Here is a 26,652-nt window from a genome sequence, read left to right as displayed (position 1 = left end):
TATTTATGAAGCAGCCTGGTAGCCAGCGCCACGGCGAATGGATTGCTCCGCTACAGTGAAGCTCCGCTTTTGGTTCCGCTTTCGCCTTTCACCGAGGGAAAAAAAAAAAAAAAATCTCGAACGCGCATTTGTTCCTCGCAGCTGCTGAGGCCTGCGCGTTATCTCGGGCACGCAAGGGGTGCGCTCTCTCAACGTTCATCGCCAGTCAAGAGCGGCGGCTAATAATCTCCGGAGGCGATCAGCGCGATAAAAGAAAACCGACGTTCGTCATCGCGCCGCTGCGGTGCTGGTGCTCGCTCGAATCGCCTCAGGCGAAAGCACACAGTCATCAGCTGGGAGATGCGGTGATCATGACCTGCAGGTGCCGTCACCCTACTACGGCTCCTACATGACTGGGCGGTTGTAGCCGGTGCTAGCGTAAGCATACTGCGGTGTGTCTGTTGTCTTGTCGAATAGCGCTCGCATCTTGTAGCGTCGGAAACGCATCGTTGCTGATCCGAACTGCCCGGCGCAGGAGCAGGACATGCCAGGGACGCCTGGCGAACCGTCTTCGCACCTGTTGAACGCCACCGTGTTGTGTGTGTTCGCACCGATCATACTACCGCCGCTGCTACCGTCAACGACGACGCTAGTGGCATGACGGCCTGCTGACGCTGCCTGTCACAACACCGCTCTGTTTTGAGAGACTGGTGAGTTGACGCGTTGGCTTCTACTGTGTTCCGCCGGAGGACACGATTTCTGTACTCCGGCCGGCTAACCTTTCAGCCGAGCCCCGTCCGCGACAGCGGCGCATGTTTTGTCGGCCTATAGCTACCACATTTGCCTCCGTATAACATCGTGAGTATTCGATATGTCAAGTCCGTAAGCTGCGCAGCATCAACAAAGCTAGTGTGTGAAGTCTTTTATTTTGTTACGGGAGCGGCTAGGGCTCTTATTCATTTGTCGTTTCAGTTGTCCTCGAACTCGCTGCGCACGTATGAAGACGAATTTTGTTTTGCTTGCGTCGTCTTGCGCATGTGTTTTCGCCGTATTGCGGGCCCTTGCATTTTCTCTGCCATTATTACGTGCTTGGTCGAGCGCGTGGAGGAACCAGCTTTTTGGCTGAGTGCGTACGATTAGCAGGACGTTTCCTCCCCGATATGAATCATGTCCGCGCGGCTTGTACAGAGGGAAAGTCGCGCGTAGCATTAGCGCGCGGGTTGTTCTGCGACGGCTGCTGCTGCTACGAGGAAAAAAAAAATGAATGAATGGCGTGCTTTAACTGCGCGGAGTCTGTCTGGTTTTCTTTGCGCGTAGTAGGGGGAGTGGGGACCACCGTGTCGCCGAAAGTAACCGCTAGCACGCTTAGTAACAGGCGTTACTCACGCGACCGGGATGCAGTCTGGCACTGCTGTAACAATGGCAAAATACCACACATGCGTTGCCTTAGCTTTCTCGCGCTGTTGATTACTGCATCAGGCGATGTTACGTATAGTGCAGCTATCGCTTGTCATGTCTCGTTACGTTATGAGGCGGCTTGTGCAAACTGTAACGTATTCACACGTTACATATGCGCTTACAGTATGTGTACGAGGTAGGCTAGCTGTGTGAGCAGCTGGATGTTTTGACGATACCGTTGGCGCCATCCTTAACATCACTCGAGGTGAGTTGTGTGCTGTGAGAAGAGCTGCACAAATCAAATAACATATGACGACAGGATATTAGAGGGCTTCGTCAAACTGCATGCATAAAACCATACATGTTGGTTGTGTTGGCTTGGGGTGTTGAAATTGTAAGCCATGTGTTGCAAGCCAGCTTGGTGTGAGACAATGGAATATCTCTCTCGACGGCGATTTAGTTTGTCTAGCGCCTCTTCAGCTAGTGAGGATTTCAAAGGCCCTCAACTCAGTAGTCATTTGAAAGTCCCTGTGTAATAGGGGTATTAACCTGCATTAGCAGTGAACATCTGTCTTTCAGCCAGTACTACGTACTGCATATTTCCTTACTTTTCTATTTAGCGAGCCAAGACTTGGCCCGGTGAACAGCCGCTTTCTTTCGACATGTCAAAACTGTTTTGCTTGCAGTCTGTGGTGCAAGTTTGTTTTCTAGTTTGTTTGCATATCTGCAACAAAAGTGCTGGCTTTGGTTTGTTGGCAACATGCACCCATGCAAAAGTGTTATGTGCAAGGTACGTGTATGTTTGTGTTTTTCTTCTCTGGCCCACAACACAGTGAAAAGTGTAAGGCTGCAGTGTCAACAGTGCATCTCTCCCCAAAACACAGCAGAAGCAAATATGTGAATTTACCAGGCTCCAGTCGTTTGGTTCAGACAATTGTAGCCATTGACCATAGATTTCAGTCCTTGCAAATGAATAAGATCACTTGTGCTATTGAGTGGGGAAGAGTTAATTCTCAGCTGATCACGTACCGTAGCAGATCGTAGCAGCCAACATAGTTTTAACGTAACACTTAACTCCGTCATATATGTTGTGCTCTTACAAAGTATATGCAGTTGTGCTAGAAGGACTTCGCATCATATGGACGCTATGCAGCAGCAAGTGCTTAGTACGAACACTGAACAGGATTTGATTAAGACCAGGTGATGACATTTGTACATTTCACGGCCGAGAGGCAGGAGCAGTACACCATTAGTCACGGACAAAATTTGTTTCCACGTTGCATCAGTACCCAGCCAGCTGGTATTTGTTTCAGTAGATGGAAAATGGTTGTCCGCTTATTCTTGTATACTTTTCATTGGCCTGCTTTGCCTGACAGCGCAGAAAAAATTTTTCTGCAAACATCCTTCCCATAAACATTTATCCATGACCGTGCACGTTGCTGTAGTCATTGCCATGCATAAAATGCAGCCAGTGCCCTAAGTCAACAGCTAGAAGAGTCATGTGTGAGTGGCAACAGGTTTCAACTAGTTTGACAGAATTTTTCGGGTTTGTGTATACGCTTACTTGGTCGACAGGCAAGAGAGAAGACATTCATTTTTTTAGGCTGTTTAAGCAAGATGGGTCCCTTTCACAGAGTGTTGAGAATGGAGGCTTTCTTTGTCATTATTGTTCAGGAAGGAAGTATTTGCTGACACCTATTATTGAAGAACTTTTTGCTGGGCTACTTGGTCCATTCTGGCATTCATGCTACTTTATACTTATGTCACCTATTATTGACTTTCAGATATTTTCAGGTTTACATAATGTGTACACAACAGAAGCAGCTAATGAACTTCCATACTATACTTTATCCCTAAAGAATACGATTTTATTATCAGCATACGTTAGAAAATAATCTGTGAACCTGTGCTGCACTTCTGAATGTGCAGTAATCTTCCTCAGTGTAACCAAAATGCCTTTATTTCAAGCGCTTTCTCCCTGCAGCAGCTTGAAAACTCCGTCAATTTGGGAAAATGAGACAGATTAGGTTCTTAAGTTCGCCTTAAACTCTGAAAAAGTTTATTTTACCCCTTCGATTCCTTTCAAAACGAAAAATTCTTCAAATGGAACATGATTTCGAATAGGTCTGGTCGCTGTTATGGTTATAGTTGTGAGATCTGAATAGACGGGGTACTTACTAATCTGCATGTGTAGAGTTGTGCCACAGTTGATCCTAAAACGTTGTTTGCCTTTCTTCTCAGAGCGATGTCTGTACTTGGGTTGAAGAAAATCTGGCGATAAATGAGACTTCCAAGACATGCTTGTCAACCAGAGCCACAAATTTTTGTTAGCATAGTTCCACAACCTTCTCATTAGGCTCTTTTAAAGGAAGCATCTTGTCTTGACTGAGAGCAAAGTGGTGTAATCATTTATGGTTTGTGCAATGTGTCATTTCAAGTTGCTAGTTATCTGGAATGGCTGCCGATCCCCTAAAATGTTTACTATAAGCTGTTTGTGCACAGAATTCTTTGCCCAAGCTGCACGCAGTAACGGGCTGAATGAAGTGAAAACAAATGTTATCATTGACCCCCGAGCTCAGTCTATCACCAGCGTTAAAAAAGATGTAAGCCAGTGACGACAGCAGTACCGCTCGGAATGGATTTTCCGTAAAGTGGAGAGATCAAGGAAACACAGCTCGCTGCATTGTTTTGCTGAACTTTGTTCGGGAGATATCTGGCCTGTTGTCAACGCTCGCTGCAGCATGTGCCATCCTTTGTGGAGCACGTGTGGAATGGAGCTGTGAGGTCTCTTTGCTGCACATCAAAAAAGTACTTGTTGCCCTTGCTGTTCCGTGCGATGGAAACTGAAGCATTATGCGGTGGACTCATTAGTTAATTTAGACTTCAAAAATTTATTAAACGGCCAGCTTATTTCGAATTGATGCTTTGCTCATGAACAAGGCACCCATTTTGAACTCTGCATTATTCAAACAAATTTCTAGCCTGCTCTGAATTTGAATTATTTGGAGTAAGGTATTGTTATTCATGTATCAATTGGTCATTCATTTTTTTTTTCTTTGTGGAGTAATCATTGTCTTCATTGAGTCAGCCAGAGAAAAAGCAAACTTGACACGGTACATAACGTTCTGCTGGGAAAACTTGCTTTGCGTATTCATGATTTCTTATCTGCGTTGCTTGGCCTACAGAGTAAATTCTTATTTCTTTTCGTTGCTTGTTTGCTCGAAGGTTAATAACGAGAGCTAGTTGGTGGTTCGTTGTTCATTGTGCTTGTCGTGTTCGAAGTATAGGTCTGGCACAGTTTCTGTATAGTTACCCTTGTAGGATATGCTAAGGACAGTACCTGAAGCAAAATTATGCCTCTTTGTGCTACCATAAACTTCAACCATTAACAAGGCTACACTCGCTCATTTGTTCTCAAGTATGCCTTCATGCAAGCTGCATATGGGTGTTTATTGGTTGTATTACTTCCACAAGCCGCAATTTTGTTTGCTGAAGAGTTGTAGCTGGATACTTAATTTCATATTTCACATTTTATTCTTGCACTGACTTTTATAGTGGCAGCAGTGCTTTTGTTTTTATGTCGTTGTTTTTAATTAGAAGCTCTTTTGTTGTTGTCGCTACTGCAGTTGTGGGCTCTGGAATCCATGTTCCGAACTTTCAAACAGACCTTCAGGCTTCTAGCTCTATTCTTTCTGAGTGGATGGGATAAGTTTTATCGTGCATTGTTTTCAGTGCACCCTCTCCTTGCATCTACAGTACTGTGTGCTATTGGATAGAACAGCTCATGCTTGTTGCTTTTTAATGCGGTTTATCACACAGAAGCTGTATCTTGTCAATACTCTGGTCTTGTCAGGTAGGCACTTGAAGTACAGTAAGAAAAAAAAAAGCAGTGCTCCTCATCATTTGACCTACCTTTTTATCGTGGTGTGTGGATTCCTTCTGAGTAGAGGTTTTGTCAACAGCATTTTTGGTCCTTAAAGATGTGTTTCGCATGTGTCTCGAGACTGCACTTCCTTTACAGCGTCGGAAAGCGCACATCAAGCTAGGCAGCGGGAGTAGCTTCACATACTTGCCGACTGTTTCCAGAGGGCTAGAAGTTTTTCTTTCGGGCCTCTATTACCTTGCTGTACTTGTAGTTGAATTAGTTGTTATGAATTCCTGATGAGCTTTTCTCTAAACATTTGCATCTCACATTGTTTTTTAATTAAGTATTCCTGACATTTGTTTCGTTCCGGTGTGCAGTTGACTGTCACGGTACAGCTGAGCTTTAGGTATCAAATATACAACTTGCAAGCACCCCAAAATAATGTGTGCAGCTTCTTCTTATGGGTGTTCTAAATTAAGAAGGCATGCAAGCAATACCTTCTGAATCCAAAGACAAAGTAATGTGAGGCATATTGGCTGAGCTTGATGTTAAAATATGCACTGTCTGTGTACCTTTTAAGAAACTTGGTCCAGTCTAGTGCTCGGTGCCAGCTCAGCTTCCAGTTAGATGCTGTTGTGCTGCTGTTCCCAGAAGGGAACATGAAACGCCACATCTTGGTCTTTGGGGATCAATGCAGTATGTCTGTGACCCTTCCGAGGCCTGACCAGTTGTATACCTTTCTAATTTTGTGATACCATGTTTGAGAATGTACTCGCGCCTTTTAAGCAACTGGCCAGTGATCACATTTCACTTAGTGTTGCAGTGGAAGCCACCTACCTAAGAATACTTTGAACTCTGTACATTGCGAGATGGATTCTAATGTGGAGTTGTCAGTTGTGCCTTGCTTACATGCAATTTAACAGCATTGCTATTGTATGACGTGGAAGTGTTTTTTGGAGCTAGGAATCAAGGAGATGCAGGCGGGGAAACTCTGCCCCCAGAGTTGGCGTAGTATTGCCTTGGACACAACAAACAGCTTGACGGCTAGCTTCCAGCTAGCTTTGTAACTTGTTGACACCTGATGGTTAAAGACCTGTCATGCCTATAGTTTTCACCTGTTACGAGACATTCAGATAATCATTCTAAGCATGGAGACGAATGCACCGAATGGCCCATCTTGCAATTGCTCCTCCAGAAACTAAGTCCTCTGCTAGAGTGTGTGCTCTCTGCCACCCTCTCACCTAGTCTCTCCTGTTGCATATACTTCGTGTGCAGAGTCGAGATCTCCATTTCAAAGGGGCTCTGAGAACAAATTGGAGGCCTGTGTCGATACTACTTTCACTGAAAACAGCCTTTCTTGAAGCTATAGGAAAGGTAAAAAAAACGAAATACAGGTGTCGCCGCTACTGGCTGTTCTTGCAAGCGGTGTGTCGAGACAGTCTTTCATGCAAATCCTCAAGGCTAAGCTGTGTCGCCGTTCACCTCCAGACAGTGATTATGGGGTCCTTGGTCTTGTGTGTCGCGAGCTCGGGTGTAGTGCCATGACAGTTTTAGTGTCCAGTTTTTTCGGCCAAAAAAGCTTACTTTTGCTGCTGGACAAGCGCCGTAGAACCCACCTTTGTCAAGAACGGAAGTTGTATAGAGCCGTTTTTTGTCTGCCTTTAAAAGGCCACAGAAAGGGGTGTTTGAGCTTGGCTTTAAAATGTTTGCACTATGTAGAGTACAGGCCACTGAGCGTTCATGCCACGTACGAGACATCAAAAGCGAGCGGGAAATTTACTATAAATTCTTTAAAATTTCCGCTTTCGCACCTCGCGGTGACGCGCGGTGCCGGGCTTTTGCGCGAAAATCTGGCAGACGACGTCACGTCTTGCAAATGACGTCAGCAGCTGGGGGTAACCATTGGTTCACAGCGCCAAATTCTTTCAGACGTCACGTGCTACAGCAGCCGCGGCCACTCCGCGCGCTCCGCACCCGGCGGAGGTAGGGGAGGGGGCCGAGTGAGTGGGGCCGGTGGAGGAGCGCTGCCGTTTCGGTGTGCAAGAGGAGAGGAAAAGGCGCAAAGGCGCCGAAGTTCAGATTTTGTCTGCATAAAACTCAGCTTCCACAAAACGCATTAAAGTAGTTCTTGCTGGGGGATAATTATGAACCGTCGTCTTTTAACATCCCAGACATATCGCACCTTTATTGAGACCCCCTTTCTGGGTCCCTTTAAGTAAATAAGCAGATGAGCACTCGGTTATTATGCGCTTAGGGATGAATAAATGAATAAACATGGTTGCCGTGCTGTGGTGTGCAGTGTCGTGTGTGGGCACCCAGCGGAGCGCATCCACCATGACGCACCGCCTGAGCCTGTCCAAGCTGACAGGCAAGCAGGCCCCTACCCCGGCCATGCCCGTCATGTCCTTCCGCTACAACCCCTGCGATGAGGACATCCAGGAGCTGCAGCCAGTCGGCTCCAAAGATGATGGTGCCACACAACAACAGCAGCCACCTCAGGTGGCCAGGTACGTGATTATTTGTTCATGCAGCATATTGTTTGGCAAAATATCATCGCATTTATCTGCTTTTCTGAGCCATGAGTTGTTTTGTGTGAGCCTTTACTGGCTTTTACAATTCCCCTTTCCCTGAGAGCTGAACCCGCACCACTTGTTGCACTTTACCCAGCTCTAATCTCTCTCTTGGTGGCCTGCATCATATCATACCACCCTGCAGTTTTGCTCCACCAGCTCTAATCTTTCTCTCTTGGTGGCCTGCATCATCATATCATACCACCCTGCAGTCCTGCTCCACCCTGTCCATTTAATCTGGCGGCTTGGATTTGGAACATTTAATAAGGTTCTCCCCATGGTGAAACTGGTTTGTGAAACAGTTCTTAGTTCGTTCCATTTGGAACTGACTGGGAATTCAATTGGTCAGAGTTGGAACCATTTGGGAACTGTTTCATAAACCAGTTGGACTGGCTAAGATTTTCACCAGGGAACTCTCTTGGACAACGTGCTTAGATTTGTTTTCTGATGACTCTTGGTTTTCTTTTCTTTATGCATGTGCACATTGGAAATTTTCTTCTTTTTTTCTGTGAAGGATGGGAACATGAGGCCATGTTGAGCTGTCCTTGAGACGGATTTTTTTCTTGCACTCCCACTGTCTCATACTATCATAAACAAATGAAACACAAACAAGGTAATTGAAACACAAACAGCAAAATCGCAAGATCTTGGCCAGAGGAAGCTTAATACTAGCACAGGTTAATTTCACTTCAGAGGCACAAAGACTGTCCTTTAAAAGTGTTAAAATCAGCCTCTCTTGTATTTCCTCTCCAGGAGCTAATATGTTTTGAGTTTAGTTTTAGAGTTTGCATTCCTGTTTTCTTGTTTGCATCGCATTCGTTGCTTTAGTGCACTATATGTGAAGCAAGTGTATTTCATTCATTCATATGCATGCTTAATTTGTATGTGTCTGTGTAAATAGTAGTGATTGGTAATCTTCACTGTTTGCTTTAAAAAAAAATGCAGCAGCAGTGCACCAGGGACATCGGCTCAGACCCTGGTGCGTCCTGCTGCCAGCTCGGGCTCTCGGGAATCCTCCGTGGAGAGGAGGGGTTCCCTAGGTCCATCTGTGGAAAGAAGAGCGACGAGTGCACCAGACCTGGATGTCCTCGATCACCCACTCGCCACGATAGAAAGGAGACCTACCCCGGAGCCTCTCGCTGGAAGCACGAGTGGAATGATGGCCGACCCACTTCGAACACACGTCACGGACAGCGCACCTGCTGCAGAGTTCGAGTCTTCCAAAGCTGTAAGCTGATGTGGAGGCCCAACTGGGGCAGATTTTTCTGAGGAATGGTGCTAAACATTACAGACTTTGAGCTAGTTTTAATGGTGGGGTTGAGCGAGGAATAAAAAGGAGACTTAGATGAAGTATATTTGGTGCCAAATTCTTGTTAGGCAAAGGTAAGCCTAACCGCTGGTTTATGCGTTCAGGAATGCATAAACCGGTGTGTAAATTTCACACTTTTCACAGGTTGCATAAGTAATCCCAACACTGAAAGCTGGTTGCGAGAACTGCCCAATATAGAAATCCAGAAAGCAAATGTTTTTTGCCATTTCAATTCATTGCACTCGAAGCTTGTGAAGTGCAGCATCGCCGGAAAGTCTTAAGAGGGATGCGAAGGAACAGAAAAGAACGAGGCAAAGATAAGTGGCCTGTGGTCTTGCCTTACGTGCACACAGTCTTGTGTAGGCTTAAGAAAGGGGCCAAACGGCATGCCCTCGCAGTGTTGTTTTCTGCACCAAATGAACTGAAGAGCCTTTGCGCAAATGTAAACAACCGAAAACGCAGGAACGGTGAGAGCATATTTGGGATAAAGCCCACGAATAAGTTCGCGCCGTGCTCTTCCTGATTGGCGTATAAAATACCGCTGTCATGTGGCTTGGCATATGTCAGCCAGACAGGACATTGCCTGAATGAAATGCTTCAGGAGCATCGCAAGTCAGTGCGGCTTGTTAACCGCACCAGGAAACTTTGCGGAGCATTGCTCTAGGTGCAAGGGTAGCGAATCAATGTTCAGTAACACCACAGTCTCCCTTTGGTCCCAGGATAAGATATGTGAAGCATTTTGCATGATGTCCGGAAACAAAGGCACATGTGTAAGTCGCATTGCCGAAGAGAGAGGTCGACTTCTTAAGGCAGTGAAAAAACCTGGACCCCTCCATTCATTCCTAAGAACAAAGGTCGAAAAGATGTAGACTCGAGCTTCCTGGTGTATACTCAGTCAGTCAGTCCTGGTTTTTCTATTACACGGTGTCTGTTCGCAGAGCGTTTCTGTGGCACATGAAATCGGTCATTCAATATTTTTTTCTCATCTTCTCGAAGAAAGCGAGGCTCTTAATAAACAGCTGTTGGTTTTTTATCAGACCTCTCTTGAAGAACGCATGCTTTGTTGCTAAAACTCTGGTCACCTCCTATTGGCTGCATCCTTTTTTCTTGCACTGTCTGTTTCACTATTCTCCGGAACCCGTGTCGTCTGCACTTCTTTTACTCTTGTACTTCACTGCTGTTGGTGTATCATGCGGCATACCTCTGGCCACCCACCGTTGCTTTTTTCTCGACGTCCAGGAGTCTTCGCCAGTCAAGGACTCGGTCAAGGACTACCTCTCCAAGTTCAGCAAGAAAGCATCCATCTCGGGCAGCGCAGACACGAGCTCCTTTCTGAGCCAGGGCGCGGCCGCTGGTGGAAGCGCCCCCGTCCCGGGTGCCAGCACCAGCGATGGCACAGACAGCTGGTTCACGGGCCTGAAGGGGCGCATCACCAAGCGCCTCGAAGAGAAGCGGCACGGCACACGGCTGCTTCGCCGGGACGATGATTCCAAGTCCATGTCGGCTTCGGCGGCGGCAAGCGACGCTGCCGGGAGCAGTGGCGGTGCGGTCGGGTCGGGTCCCCACGACGACGAGACGGTTTCTGTCCGCACTGCGGCACAGCAGCTCGACGAGTGCAAAGAAGTGACCGAGAAGCTGGATGACACAAGTACGGTGCGGACTGGCAGTGCAAGGTAGAGTGCAGACAGTTTATCTTCTTGCATTGTCAGCTGTCACAGGGTTGTTCCCTGTTGACTTCTGCGTCATGTCAGATTGACTCCATGAAATGACATCGGCACTCGCATGAACTGTTGTATGACCAGGGAATGAGAGTACACGTAAGAGGCCGGAGGTCTGCGCACACTGTGGCGACCAAATGCTTTAGTTAATTCAGTCGATCCCAGATAAATCAAACTCAATCAGGATCGTGAAACAGTTTGATATGTCGATAATTGAGTATATAAAACATGGCAGTCAATTCTCCTGTTTGTAACCTAGAAGCATGAATTGGTGCTGCATGCCACTATGTTCGGATGACTGGCGACTGCACAGCTGATAGTCGTTGGCGCGCAGTAAAGCTGAGAAATCTAAACTGCGCAGCCGGGCTGTTTTTTGGTCTACTAACAGGGGCCCTCCTAAGGGCTTCATGCCTTCCATTGCGCACATGTAACAGGTGCACAGGCCACCTGTGCACATGCAACGGACAGGATTTTTCACATCTCATTGGGTAAGCATGACATCGCGACGCTTGTGCTAGAAGAGTTGTGAAGGCGATAGGACAAATGCCTTGGGTGAAGGCGTTAAGCATGAGATATATTTCGGAAGAGGATCAAACAAGAAACTGTGCACTTGCGCTTTGCAATTGTTTGAAGCAGGTGGTCGGTCATCTTGCTTTTATCAAGTTTGGTATGTTTGAAAGTCTACTTGCGGAATTTCGCTTGAGGTCCAAGACTAGTGATGTTCGAATGCCAGTGGTCTACACAGTAAATGACGAAAAAAGTGAACGGGACACCTTTGTACTGTTTTCTTAACACTTTAAACTTGATATTAGGATAATCTTCTCGGAGATTGTGCTTTTGGAATGGTTAGATTTATGAAGGTTGCCAGTATTCGGTCACTGCCGAATATTCGAAAATTTTCGAACATCCATTTCTTGAATCGAATATGAACTAAATAACGAATATATTTAATCCTTATTAAAAATTTTGAGTGTTTGCACACCCCTACTGTAAACGTTCATGTGCTGCAGACATGTCTAGATTTAACGATTGATAGAAATTTCAAACGCTACCTTCTGTGAGGGTCTGACACCGTCTGGAAACCGTCTGGCATGCAGGACATAAAGCAGACAGATTCTGCTTTCAGCAAACCACAAGTTTTGAGTGTTGCAATTGCTGGGTAAGGACTTCGGTCCGAAGCAGAGATGACGATGGGATTGCTACGAGCACATGTGCAAAGCTGCTCTACCTGCAGCGTTGTTCAGCGCAGTGGGCTGACCTTGTAAAGTGTCCGTGTGTGTGTGTGTAATTTCTAAACATGTATCTCAGAAGTGCTTGGGATTGGGCTCGTTGGAATATTGTCAAGCAGCACAGCCTTTAAAGTGATGTATCTCAGCATTTCTGCATTGCCGTGTTTATTGCATCGTGGGAAAAAATGTAGGGCCTCATTTGGACTTTCTGCTGAGGTTAACAAGCTCTTCTCAGATTTCTCACCGTTTTTTTCTTCCAAGGCTTACTGCACCACTCGTCACCACCGATGAGGGAATGGACCCCGACCTCGCGACCTGGGAATTTGTTGAGCAGCCGGAACGGCCCCTGAAGCAGGCTGCCCCCTGCCAGCTGCCTGCTGCCTCTCGCGACCTGGCGACCGCATTCCAGGGAGCTCCAACTCTAAACTTCACTGCGATCGCGCATGCCATGATGAACAAGAACTCGTTCCTCATATCAGGCCTCGTCGGGCTCATGGCCGTGGTCATGCCGATGCCGTCCTTCTCAAGCGGCTTCATCTTCGGCTGTGTCTTGGCCTTCTTCGTCTTCAGCTTCCTGTGGTACCTGCTGGTGCCAACGCAGGAGAGGTTCCCGTTTGAAGTTCCAGACTACCAGAGGATGCCCCCATTAAGGGTGCCACGGCTGCCGGCAGGCGACTCAAGTCGTGCGGATGCCAACTCTTTTGAGGTGAATGCTTTACTTTTCTCAAAAAACTACAAAGCTGACAAAAATGTTTGCAGGACATCGTACTGCTTGGTATTGGCTCTTGGTGGCACTTGCTTGCAGAGTAACCATCAGGTTGCATGGATAGATGGCCCGCTGCGGTGGCAGAGTGGTTATGGTGCTCGGGAAAGAGACTAGGGTTTGATCCTAGCCACGGTAGCCGCATTTCAATGGAGGCGGAATGCCAGAGGCCCATGTACTGAGCTATATCAGCGCACATTAATGAACCCCTGGTGATCGAAGTCCCTCCACTACGGAGTCCGTCATAGCCTGAGTCACTTTGGTACGTTCAACCCCATGAACCATAAACCAAACCGATGGATGGATGGTAAGATGTTCCCTTTGAAATGGGGTGGTGGAAGTGTCTTTAGGCTCAGAAATTGTGCACGTACCTCAGAATTCGCCCTTCTTTGAAAATGCTAATTCCAGCAACTTATAGGCTTATGCTAAACTGTATCCCTATAATCTAATCTATAAGTCACATTCCTGCTTTTAGCCAGCAAACTTTCATTTTTACAGATGTCTACTATGGGTGCACTCGTGGTGCTCCTAGTGGTGCTAATCTTGTCGGTACCAACAAGGTGTCAAGGCTTGACATCACTTGTTGATACTGGTTACCGCTACCTGTTCATGTCTTCTGGGTAATAGGGAACAATATGAGGCACAATTTGCACCCCGCTCCCCAAAGGCTATTAGGGGAGTAGCTGCCCCACTTGCTCTAACCCCCCCCCCTCTGTGCATGCCTATGTGCACAGCCCCTCATGCTTGCCATGCACCACAATACAAGTACAGCCTCTAAGGAACAAACTTTCCATGGTTATCATAAGTTCATGGTAGCCTGGGTAGCCACTTTATTGGTTGTGTTTGTTTGATTGCTTAGTTGCCCCAATTATATTGCTGCACAACTAAAGGCAGTGATGTTTTATAACCATTCTGGGGATTGCTAAGCAGTGTTGTGGGTCAGGGTCGAAGCGCAGTGACACTCGGCATAAGGTCAAAGCGCAGGGCCGTGTGCTTGAGGCATGACATTGTGCCTCAGGGAGGAGTCGCCTCGCTCTGCATATGAGTGTCTCGCAGCGTTGCCTGGAAGTTTCGTGGTCATTAGTGGAGCAGTGCCCTGCTTTGTCATTAAGACAATCCCAGGTCTGGTTTACAGAACAGGCTGAGATCCCTTGCTTCCTTGATGACCACCTCGCAGGGCTGGATGTCCCAGCTGCCCTTTGAGACCGAGTACCGCATTGAGACGCACCACATGAACAACACTCAGTCGGTGCATCTGGTGCTGACGGGGAGCACACTGCGGCTGCGCTGGCCCAAAAACCCGGTGCCGCGTCGAGCCATGTGGAACGAGAAGCGGCCGGAGCCTGTTTTCATCAGCCAGCGACACTTCAACCTGATTGATGCCAAGGTGATGCTCCTCCCCGAGAAGCTGGCTCGTGACAGGTGAGCATTCTTGGTTCTTGAGGTTGGTGTTTGATGCAGGTGTGCATTTTGACATCTCCCTGTTCAAGAACATCCAATGGTCATTCACAGAAACATGTCTTTGTAAATTGTAGGCAGTCTGCAAGCATTCTGAGAAACTGGCACATGCCTCGTCTCGTCATATGTTTTCCAACTGGTTTCATGGGTCCATCTGCAAAGTTTTAGGTGTTGCTGCTGGCTGCACCTCCCATGTGCTTCTCGAAGTGTGGCGCCCTCTCTAATCAGAGTACAGCCTAAAACAAAGTGTATTTCTGTGAATGAGGCAGATAACACCACCATCACAATTTTGCACGGCAGTGGCGGAAGAATACCAAGATAAACTGAGAGGCCAGAGTAAAGGCAGCCAAACACAGAACAGCGAGCATACTCGGGCAAAAATTGCGCCAAACAACACAACAGCCATCGTGCTAAATACATGCCTGCATTGTATTTAGCCACTGATAGATCGGCAAAGACTTTTGTTGGGGGTCAGCTCTTTTTTCTAGCTGGGCTACATTAGGTTTTGTGAGGCCTAGTGTTTGTAGTATCTTTTCTTTTACCATGGTGTGTTTTTGTTCTGGGAGCAGCTCTGATGCATTTTTTATTACTGGAATGTCTTTTCAATGACTGTTTGAGACTGCACTTTGAGTGTGATGATGGGAGATAGGCTTGCTTTACCATCATAGTCAGCTGTGGCAGCTGCATTTTGGTGGTTCAAATGCAGAAAGGCGCCCATGTGCTGTGTAACGTTAGTGCACTTTAAAGAGCCGCAGGTGGTCGAAATTAAATCTGAGCCCTCCACTGCGACACTTCTCACAACCCACGTGCCGCTTCGGGACGTTGAATTCTGTGTACCTTCAATGTAGGTTGTGGAACAAGAAATACCCCATCTGCCTGCTTATCCCGTCCGAGGACCATCACATGCGGCAGGCACAAGGCGGCAGCAACCAGGCGGACGCAACGCCCCGGTTCAACGCTGACGAAGAAGGGAACGATGTAGTGAAAGACCTCTTTGTGCGGAGTTGCAACCCTGACGAGACTGCCACCGCTGCCCCTACCACCGCCACTTCTGCCAAAGAAGACTCAGCACCCCGTGAGTTAACGGGGATGCGACCACACTTAGTTTATCGCAATAAATGAGGGTAAATGAGGAGATGGATGGTATTGGAATTGATACCAAGAAAGGGCAAATGTAGAGGTGGGGAACCTTGGAAGGTCAGTAAGGGTGGGAGAGATAGGTAGTTTGCAGGGACAAGGTGGCCCCTCCTGGCACAGGAGAGGTTGATTCAAGGGATGTGGGAGAAGCCTTTGTACTGCAGTAGATGTACTGTATAATCTCATGTAAGGGCCGCACCCGTGCATGGGCCGCACTCCCTGTTTTGGACTAGATAATTGAGTTTTTTTAAATTTGTGTATGGGCCACACCTTCAAAATTCAGTTAAAAAAAAAGTGCAGCTCTACTTGAGTTTATGTGGTAATTAGGCTGATGATGATGATAGATGCGGGTGCATTTTTTGTGCATGTCATTAGCCAGTATGGCGATGAGATGGCTGCATGTAGCACTGCTCTCTTGGTCTTTGAAAAAGTAGATGCGCTCAGTTATCAATGCCATTGCTTAACCTTATTCACAGCCTTGCTAGTGACAGTTGAAATGGTTGTGGCTGAGTAGTGTGTGAGTATCATCATGAGAAAAAAATAGAAAAAAATGCCCATGTTTGTTGTTTATCTTTTGTTCCTCACAGTTTCACCGCACTAGATTATTCTTGCAATATGCACCAGCTAGCCTGACATGCTTTGCTTGCCCACTCCTGCACCTCTTTCAGCTGGCAGCGCTGTAGCTGGCAAAGACTCAAGCCAGGAGAAGCCGTCCCCTGTAGAAACCAATGCGACGGTGTCCAAGGACGCCGGTCAGCTGGCGGTGGTACCACCTGCACAGGCCTCGTCGGAGCACGAGGTGCTCTACCTTTTTGCACGGACATGCAGGGAGAAGGAGGAGTGGTTCCGCAGGTTCCAGCAGGCCATTGCCCAGGGCAGTGAGTACTGCTTGCACTATGCGAATCCTTGCACTGTTTGGGGTCTGATTACTTGTGAGCCTAATTGAACAGGGAATTCTGGACCCAGCTGTTCACACTGCTCATTCACTATTATTGCGAGCATGCCACTCCAGCACTGCTGTCTTGTGCTAAATGGAATCTGTTTTACTCTATTTCTGTCTCAAATGCATGTTCACTCACAGTACTGCATTTCCGTAACAGTGCAAGACATGCACACAACATCAAGCAGTTCCTACAATGTTATGCTTGCAACAGTTTCTCAATCTATTGTGATGGATGCAATGTGAGCACAAATGGACAGTGGCTTATATGGCAGGTGGCAGTAATGGTGGTCGCTTTTGCAGTCAGAACGCCAGAAATCAACAAATTTTCTGAACTAGACTTAGTTCTCTTTAATGCTTAGAGTGCCTCGCATTGCACTAACGTGCTGTCATCCCTGCCCCGCCAGGGATCACCTCTGTTGCATTTATACTTAATAGTGGTAGTAACATAATAATAATGACAGCGGTAAAGATTATTGGACAGGGACATGTGCACAAAATGGGATCTCTGTCTGTCGCTGCGTGTGGTTTGCTAAATGCATCATTTGTTCCACTGTTTGTGCCTGAGAATGCAATGTGGCGGCTGAAATGGGGTGCTGCTTTGGAAATTGACAGCCGCGAATGCAATCTTCGCCAGGCAAGACCAAGCGGACGCGGTTTGATGACATGGCCAGCCAGCCCATCTCGTTTGAGACATACATCGAGGAGCTGCAGCTGCGGCACCGGGAGCAGCAGTGGCTGTCACCATTCCTGTCAGCAGCACCACCAGTCAAGGGCACCAACATCGGCTCGATCCTGGCCTCGCCGGCAGGTGGCGCTTTCACGCAGGTGAGCCCTGCTGTGGCCTGTCGGGCAGAGAGCAGTGATGTAAACACTCCCATTTTATCCTTTGATTGCTGTACTTAGCTTTTGAGGGTTGATCATTGTGTGACACCGTGTATTATCATTATTTGTAGCGGTTGTGATGAAAGTATTATTAGTGCTGATAGTAGTGGCTGAAGTAATGGTTGCAGTCCTGTACGTGGTAGCAGCTATAGAAATAGTGTAGTAGTAGATTTGTGGGTCACTCTAGGAGGGGATAGTTAGGGGGTTGGCAGTGAGCAGCTCTGGGAAGTGTCCTCTTCCTGGGTGCAGTACTCAAAACGGAGGGTGAAGCCAAGAGCAGGAGTGAAGGTGGGAGGTTTATGATGTGTTCGTACAATGAGATGTTTGAGATGACTGCATGTTCCTCTGTGGCATTCTGGTAATTCTACAATAGCAAGCCGGATAAATCTGTTGTTCTGAACCCTAGAGGAATAAACGTGCAAGTGTTCACGTCCAAATCTTTTACCTCCCTTTTGCTCCTGCTTTGCTCATGTCCTTGCTGTAGTGTCCGCAGTCAGTAATCAGGATTATGAGTGTGCATAAAAGTGAGTCATTTATATGGCTGGGCTGTTGGGAAAAAAAAATTTTTTGACACCCAGTCGATCAAGTCGGACACCCAGTGGCTGAACATGCTGGTCGGGCGGCTCTTCTACGACGTGTTCACACAGCCTGAGTGGGCGGACATTGTCAGGCGCCGCATCCAGAAGAAGCTTAGCCGCATCAAGGTGAGGGGCCTGTCTTCTCAGGAGTCGGCTCTTGTGCTGCAGCTTGTAAGGGGCCGCCTGTGTAGGGCCATTGCCCTTCACTTGTTCCCAGTGTGGTTTTCATGACAGTTCAGTGCACAGTTAATTAATCATGTAATCATGTTAACGAATTAACCACTAGAATGATTAGTGATGCCAGGGTGCCAAAGGGTGCCAGAACTAAAGCCTAACTTGGGCTCTTGATGTGGCACTCATTGCCTGTATCGGTGATGCTAGTTGTGCACATGAGAGTTTAATATGTGTAGCTTAAGGCCTGTCAGTGTTTTCTTGAAAGTGCCGCAACAAAACATAAAACTACGCAGGGGACAGCACACAAAAGAGAAGTAGATAGGATGAGCGCTCTTCTGTGTCCTGTTCCCTGCATAGTTTTGTTTTTATAATCATGTCATACCAACTAGCCGCTGATCGCTCACTCCTGAAATGCCACTACAACTTTGGTAGCTAGAGCTCCGAGACAAAAGATGGCGCTTGCAATCTACTATTTCTGTCCCTGTGTTTTCTTGCTGTCCAAATCACTGTGGGCAGTCAACAAAGGATTTTGTCGGTTGACTGCAGGTGCCCTTCTTCATGGAGGAGCTGACGGTGACGGACATCCACCTGGGCTCGCAGCTGCCGTACGTGCGGCGCACCTCAGAGGCCGTGGTGGACAAGCGGGGCGTCTGGGTGGACATGGACGTCACCTACAACGGGGCCTTCTACATGACCCTCAGCACCAAGCTCAACCTGATGCGCCTCAAGCGCTCGCAGACCGAGGAGATGCAGAGGTGACTTCATGCAGGCCCTTTGATTCACAGCAAATATTTGATTCTCTCTGACGCAAAAACCTGCGCTGTGGGAATAATTCCTCACTGCGGGAGTAACCTGAAGTGGGCCGATAGTCACTGAAACAAGAAAAAGCACAAGGGCAAGAAACACGAATATTCTCTAATCAAGCTCTCGTCTCTGTTCCACTGTTTATTGCTCAGACTGCGTATTCCCCAAGTCACCTAGCAACGTACATTGATGCATACAGTGAAGCTTGGATACATCTAAGCCATCTCGCGTTAAAAAGTGGTAACTGTCCTGTAAATTTTTTTGACACTTCCATTGTTTAAAGGCTCAGTCCATAGTTTTTGCATAAGCCTTTAACTATTGACTATATGGTGAGATAACACCCCACTCTGCATATTTCATGTACTCGATGCCTCACCTTCTTTCTTGGGGGCCGGGGAACTTGTAGTGCTATGGGCAGTACTCGTGGCACTTCCTTCCATGAGCTCTTTCTTTCTCCTTGGTGCAGCTTTGCCATAAACCACGACGCCTACGACGACGAGAGCGCTGCTTCCTCCTCTGACGAAGAGGGGGCTGCTGCCGACAAGGGGGAGTCGAGCGCCATCTCAAGAGACCCCAGCTCGGCGACGGGCACGGGCAAGAAGCTGTTGGAGCTGGTGGACAAGATAGCGCAGTCGCGCTACTTCCAGCAAGCCACCGAGAACCGCTACATCAAGCGCAAGATGGAGGAGGTCTCCAACACTCCCCTCGTGCTCACCGTCGAGGTCAGCCACCTGGTGGGCACCCTGGCCCTCAACATCCCCCCACCGCCCACCGACCGCATCTGGTGGGTGCCTCCAGGCTAAGAACGCATAACGGATTGTGTTTGCCACTATTTCCCACTTTTGCCCTGGCTCTCATGGATGGTCGTAGCGAAACTGCAAGCTTTGGCCACTTGTATTGAGATATTCATTCTATTTCCCTCTTTTGTCTTGGCTCTCATGGATGGTCGTAGCGAAACTGCAAGCTTTGGTCACTTGTATTGAGATATTCATTCGATGTCGCATGTTGTATTAACTGCTACAAAGCTTTCAGTTATGCCAGTAGTTCTGCTGGTAATAATGGAGTAATTACTCGTTTTTGTCCACGCATGAAGTGTGAGCTAGAGGCGATGAATTAGTTGTCGCAGCACCGGAAAGCAGAAATTGCGACGAGGATTGCCTGGATGCTGGTGCTAGACTTACTGTCATATGACTTTGTTAAAAGCCAGGGGTTCTGGGAGTATTTAGTTAATGACATGGAGCCACTGTACAAGATCCCCTCCCAGACAACTTTCTCCAGAACGATTATCCTTAACCTGTGAAGGACACTGTAAGCACTGTAAAGGGCCGTTTTCGTGCAGACCTGCAGGAAGACATACAGTGTTTGTCATTCACAAGTGACGTGTGGCCATTGAGGTCAAACCAGAGCTACATTAGCCCCGCATGTTGTGAAGGACAATGTTTGAAATTTCCGCGCAGCTCTTTGGGGCTTTCAGTGTACCGCCATGCGACGTTTCAGCCATGCAAGACCGTGCAGTTTCGGAATGGAAACAAGGCGGCCATTGCTACCTTAAAATAGAACCATCGAGACGAAAGAATTCTTGGACTTCGCACCACAGCTAATGCTCAAACATTGCAGACTTGTAACCATCCTATGGTTACCCTGTGTTTTTTTTTTTTTTTTTCGTCTGGTGTTGTATTTATTTCTACACTATTTGCAGTTCTTCAGTTTTTGTCATGATTCCACTTGTAAGTATGGGGTTCATGCTTTTTTTGCTGCGGTGCCATGCAGGTATGGCTTCCGCACACTGCCCAAGATGCAGCTGGTGGCTCGGCCCAAGCTCGGAGCCAAAGAGGTCACCATTGCTCGTGTCACAGAGCGTATAGAGAAGATGCTCTTCCTCGAATTCCAGGTCGGTTGGCAGAGTGCGCATGTGAAAGTCGTGCTTGCGAATATCTCGCGGAGTGACGCATGTCAAAGGCATATCGTGTGGTCGGATCTAACGAGTAAATTTTGGCTGCTTTATTTATGCTGTGTTATTGCAGCTAAGAGTTTTAGTGCACGTTGTTACCGAGCTGGCAGCTGCAGGCTCTGTAAATATCTGTGCCGATCTTTATGCCAATATGAGCTGGTATCTATGGTGGAAGCTCGAACCACTCACTTCTGTTTTTTCTGGAGATGATCTACAAAGTGCGATGTCATGAAAACTTGGTATTTCACGTTTCGCAATTGCAACGACTTCAGTAGTTGCTGTTGGTACTTGTTCGGCGCCTCAAATTGGTGCTGAAGCAGAGCACCTTTTCCAAGAGCATGTAGCTATCGCACTTTACTTTTCCTGGCAGTTGATTTTGCTGTGCCGTTGTGGTAGTTCAGGGCCCTTGTGAAAGGTTCGAGTTGCGCTTCTAATTTTCAGTTTCAACAGTCGTGAGATATGAATGAGCTGCAGGACTCCTCTAAAAAAAAAAAAAAAACCATCTCATTTGGCATCAAGGAGGCACAGTGTGCAATGAGTGCGGGCATTTCATACAATCTTTGGCAGATGTGAATTGTTGTATACCTCTCACTTTTTACTTCACACGCATGGTCATGCTGTCATCTTCTGTGGCTGAAAACTAGAGAATATTTGACTTTTAGCGACACACATGAGCCACTTTGATGCACGAGGCTCAGAGAATGGAAAGACTGAAAAGAATTTCGGGGAGAAGTAACGGTGTTGTCACAGCAGCCTTTAGAGCTAGGCAGCAGCTTCAGTTTTAAGTGATTTCTCCGATAACCTGAGCTTGGAAAGGAGCCGAAGATTCATTCAAATCATGCGTAGTTTAAATTAATGGAAGCCTTTTCATTGCACTCGATATTGATGGGCGCAGAGCACCGGTTCAAGCACACCAAAAGCTTGAGTCAGGCAAGGTTGCACTGTATACGCAGAGGCACTTTATTTTTCATTCTTATTAGGCTTGCCTCAGCATGCTTCTTGTACTTGACTGAGCAATTGGCGACTGCCCTTGTCTGGTTGCATGTGATCACCGTTTACATATCACTTTCTTCTGTTCCCACAATGATCATGTCTTGTGGTGCACATCACAACTTTGTGTTGTCCGTTTGTTAACACTCTTTGTCATTTTATGTCTGCACAGAGGGTTTTCGTCATGCCCAACATGGACGACTTTCTGGTCCCGTTCATGTACAGTGATGTCACAGAATCGTGAGGCACATTTTCACGCACCCCGGCCCCACCGAGACTAAAAAGGTGACTGACGACGACGCCGGCACAATTTTTCGTCGTCTGCCACAGCGTCGGCCTCGCGTGTTGGAGAGGACGTCCACGTGCACTCGGAGATTATGAATTCTCTGTTTTCTAAACCCCCTTTATATGTATATATATACACATGTCTATTTTACTGTGTCATTCTTGTGTGCATTTCTGCTGCCCATTTCAAATACTTCTTCGCGCAGAGTTCTTTCACTGAACGGCTCTGTCCCTTTCTCAGTCTTCATTTCTGTCAACAGAGATCTGCAGTTGTGGTTGTGTTAGATTTGCTGCTGTTCCAGTGCACACTTGCACTAGGCTACAGAGGGGGAAAGCAACGTTGTGTTTGCGTTTTACATTAAAGTATGTTCTTCATTCCTAATGGCACTTGTCTGCACCTTGATATTGCTGATATTTTTGTCACCAGTTTTGTCCTTTTTTTGCAAAAAAAAAAAGAAAAAACAACCATGGAAGATGCTCGTGATTTTTTTGTCTGTTGTGTGATGGTTTGTTCATAAGGTCTCTGCCTCATTAGTTTATTTCTGTTTCTTAGCCTCTTGTGCAGCTTCTTTGTGCAGTGCTATTTGCATGTCTTCCTCCGCACGACTTGGAAAAAATTTGGAAGACTGACATATTCGATCTAGCAGCATTGAAGGATTCATACATGCTTGGCTTGTTCACATTTATACCTTGCACAATAATTGAAATTTTTTCATTCTTATTAGTGACTGCTTTACTCACCAGTAATCATTAGAAAACTGCTTGGATGCCAGCCTGGCTGTACAAAGCACATGTTAGTCAACTAAAGTACTTTCACCATACGCCGGTAGCAACTGAAGTAGCACCGTGGTCAACAATTTGTTGGCCGCTCATTTTGTTGTGTGCAGGAAGCAGTAATATCTGTTTGAAGGGGCTGGCTTTGCTCAGTTTCACAGCGAAGTTGATCTCGGTGGCAGTTTTCATTTATTCAAGATTAAGCAGCCAGGTGCAGTACAAAATACAAACTCAAAAACACTAACCTCCATGTGAGTTCGGTGCGAACAAGCCATGGGTGTACTCAGTGAAATTCTTCAGTGACGTATGGCAAAGCTTGCTGGGCATCGCTTCTAAATAATGTTTGTGATATGTCAAGACAGGTTTGTTTAGGGAGTATAGTATGAAAATGGAAACTTGCTGCAAAAAGGGGCTACTGCTTCTTTATACGTTCAGTTATTCAGACAGTGGGCACTTTCAACTCTGATGTCCGTCGTGCTTGTGCAGCCTTGTATGATATGCATGGTATGGCATTTATTGAGCTTAATTTGTCAGGTTAAGCCATTGGAGTGCACATGTGGACGGCCAATCCTTTCCGTACAAAGTCTTTCACGCCTTTTTAGAGCCTCGAATTTTCAGAAAGACGTGTTGTCTTTCTGCAGAGTAGAGAGGCGCCTGGCACTTCGCCCCTCGACATCGGTATGCTTGGAAACGTGAAGAGGGGCTATAGTACAAGGCTACGGTTTCGAAGTATTATCAGAGGAGGAACAAGGTCTAGAATGGAGGGGGAAGAAATTTTTGCATCAAGCTTCCTTTTATTAATGGCAGGGAGAGGTGTCTTCCACAAGCGTTCCTCTGAAAGATGCCGTTAAAGCCGGCAACTCCGGGTTGCTACGTGTTGGACGCGTGCATTGCCAACGCCGTTGCTGGTCTCTCAGGTTTTGGAGTCGCACCAAAGTGAACCTGTTGTCAATGAGGGTGTGATCGAGGATTTCCTTGAAAGCACATCGCATTCTTTGTGTACCTCAATGTTTTATTTCCTCTCGATGTCATTTCTGTGATCCATGTATCACAATGTTGTATACAGTTTTCCCCGCGACTTTATGATCTGGCGATTCGCAGCAACTTCCATTGTGTGAGGCACTGGTACTGCGTGGTTTGTGCAGTTCATTCTCGTTGTTACTTTGCAACGCGTGCATGCATGCAAGGTGCCGTGCTCGGTTTGCATTTGGTGTGCTGTGCTCCGCATGTTGTAATAAATACTCTTCGCAAGCCTAACAGAAAAGGCAAGAGATTTTTTAACGGGATGCAGTATTGTCTTTTGAGGTGTTGCTCTGGTGATCGGTGGTGCTTTAGGTGTTGTGTGTGTTTGAATTGCCCAATGTTTCTCATGCACTGTTTTGTGTCGCCCCCCGCCCACCACACCTGCTCTCGCGAGACGTGCAGCAAGCTTCCTGATGAAAACACCTGAGCACCCATGTATAGTCTTCTATCGCACATCGAAACTGGACCGAAGGCTCTACAAAAATGTGTTGTGCGGGAAGCTGGGATGCCAGGATTTATATTTGCCAAAATTTAAAGCAAAGCATTGGTGTGATTTTGCATTAGATATATTGGTTGTCGCAGCATGCAGAGCTCTTCAGTAATATCAACTGTGAAATGATTCTTCGAAACCCAGTTATTTCCTGTGGTCACTTTGTGCAGGGTAACGGATGGTTGTGCCACCTATTAGACGGCCGGTTGTCAGTGGTGCCCTTCAGCTTTTTTGTGCAGTGTTGAGAAATTAGTTTTAACACTGCAGGTGGTGTGACAGTCTGTTAACCTTCGAATTTTGGCCAAATTAGAGCACTAGATTTTGATACATTGGTTGTATTGGGTTACTCGGCTGGTGCGACCCAAGAGCTCAGCAGCATGGAGTTGCTCTAATATTCGACAGTAGCTCAGCTGTTGCATCGCTTTCTGTGCCAAGGCACATGTTAACCACTGTCCTGCCATGAAAATTTCAGATGCGATATTAGGCTCTGTTGACTGTGTAAATTGTCATACACACTTTTTGCACCATAGCTAAACTAAATTGATGGTGTCACCAAGGCAGTGATGACATCTGAGCTTACATATCTTTATACACTCATTTTGACTGTACCGTGTTTAAAAGGGTGTGATACTGTGGTGCAGTCTAGCATAGCTTGAATTTAAAAACCTCAGTAAAATGAAAGCACTATTTTTCTTCATTTCGAAACTGAACTTGTGTGTGGCTTATTCATATTTGATGTAAGTAGAAGCAGATGTGTATTTATATTTAATATATATTACGTGCATATGCTTTGCTTTGTGTATTTAGTGTGCTGGGCATACTTGTTGTTTGTATGAAGTGGTCAAAAACTAGGCTACCTTGGTTCCTTTCTTTCTTTTTTTTTTTTGCTACTTGAATTTAAACGTCGCGTACATATGTCTGGATGTTGTAAGTGGTTACAGAATGTGCAGTATACAGGGCGGTTTATTTGATCTTCACATTTTCAGGGGGGCGTGACCGGAGGTACCAAGGTTGTCTGGCAAGAGAGCCACTTTCCGTCCTAAGCTCGTGAGGCTGTTGGCGTAAACACTGTTTTGTATCTTGTGCATTTTCTTTTTATCTCAACGTGTAACCCTTGTTGCAGTTAAGGCTGACTTTTGGCCACTGGTAGCCCACGTGGAAGAGACGTGTGTGGGTATTATATCAACCTCTCTTGCTTTTGCTACTTTAGATGACAAAGTGCAAACTATGCGTAAACATAAACATGTTAATGTTTGTTAGCATGCATTTTTGCCAAACATGGGTGTCGCATGCTCTTTAAGAAGGTTAGCTTCACTAAAGACTGCTCATATGATGCCTCATATATTATGGGCTTATAGGCTCACTGCTGACATTGTTACTAGTGCGCAATCAGCCATGCCAAGTTCTCTTGGTGTGCAGGGATTTGAGACTGCAGTTTGAATATAGTCATGTAAACCCGCATAATTTAATATTAGACATTCTATAGAGTGCCTATAGACACTAGACAAAATTGTGAGTGAAGCCTGCAGTTAGGCACTAAGCTAACATGTTTGAACTGCAGCGATCTTATGCAAGGGCTGTCTGTGATGGCTGAGATGATGTGCTCAAAAATTATGCAGCTTGTATTGTTGAAAAGCCATTTCAAAGATGCCCATTTCTTGGCAGTTGGTAGTTTCTTGCATGTGGAATCCACCAGTGGCCACTGCCTTTGGCCTGGTCTATGGTTTATAGCTTTTTGGCATTATGTTCTTTCCCCTAGTCTTTATGGTGCTTGAGTCCTTTATATCTGGTGCAATGCAGAAAAAGAAATCTTGAGTTATTTTTGGCAAAGGAGGTGTGTACCTACTATGTTTTATGTTCCCGTTCTGCGGCATGTTCTAGTCTGTCTGCAGTGGATATCTCTTCGGGGAGATTGCACAGCGAATAGCGGAGGCTTCTCTGCTGGCACAGGAAGTTGGCAAAACATGCACTTGTCATATCATTTATTAAAACAGTCGAAGTTCCGTATTGAGTTGTCAGTAGTGTTTTCTGCTATTCTTTTTTTTTTTCGTGCTGATGGCCCCTCTCTTGTCCTTGGTGCTCAACATTAAGTATTCGATAAAATTTTATAGATTGTTTGAGGGTGCGGCTTCATGAGTCTTTTGCTGACAGCACTGTTAGCATTTACATGGTTAGGCTTCCTGCACTCTTAGTTGGGTCCTATGGTGGCCATGAAAATTTTTTGATCCAGGCACATGGTCCGTGAGGACTGGGCAATCCTGCATGAAGTTTGTTGAAAGGCATAAGACCACAGTGAACTGCTCATTACCCAAGCTGACAAGACTACAAATGA

General features: G+C 46.6%; 1 protein-coding gene across 5 annotated transcripts; it reads left to right on the top strand.

Annotated features, from left to right (window-relative positions):
• The first annotated feature begins 30 nt into the window (after window positions 1-30).
• On the top strand, window positions 31-26,327 carry LOC144100937 (testis-expressed protein 2). 5 transcript variants are annotated; one of them, XM_077633858.1, is made up of 15 exons: window positions 31-417; window positions 515-689; window positions 7,542-7,749; window positions 8,758-9,040; window positions 10,361-10,794; window positions 12,330-12,774; window positions 14,009-14,253; window positions 15,138-15,364; window positions 16,095-16,304; window positions 17,004-17,194; window positions 17,830-17,955; window positions 18,550-18,758; window positions 19,274-19,591; window positions 20,578-20,698; window positions 21,921-26,327. In XM_077633858.1, exons 3-15 carry the CDS (start codon window positions 7,577-7,579, stop codon window positions 21,990-21,992), a joined length of 3,054 nt encoding a protein of 1,017 aa, XP_077489984.1. In that variant the 5' UTR covers window positions 31-417; window positions 515-689; window positions 7,542-7,576; the 3' UTR covers window positions 21,993-26,327. The 5 variants fall into 5 exon arrangements, with proteins under 5 accessions (XP_077489984.1, XP_077489987.1, XP_077489985.1 ...); XM_077633861.1 differs by having other exon boundaries at window positions 36-689; window positions 8,761-9,040; XM_077633859.1 differs by lacking the exon at window positions 31-417 and having other exon boundaries at window positions 610-837.
• Window positions 26,328-26,652: the final 325 nt, after the last annotated feature.

This window comes from Amblyomma americanum, chromosome 8 (assembly GCF_052857255.1).
Source record: "Amblyomma americanum isolate KBUSLIRL-KWMA chromosome 8, ASM5285725v1, whole genome shotgun sequence".
NCBI classification, from domain to species: domain Eukaryota; kingdom Metazoa; phylum Arthropoda; class Arachnida; order Ixodida; family Ixodidae; genus Amblyomma; species Amblyomma americanum.
This window is presented reverse-complemented; position numbering and strand designations above follow the sequence as displayed.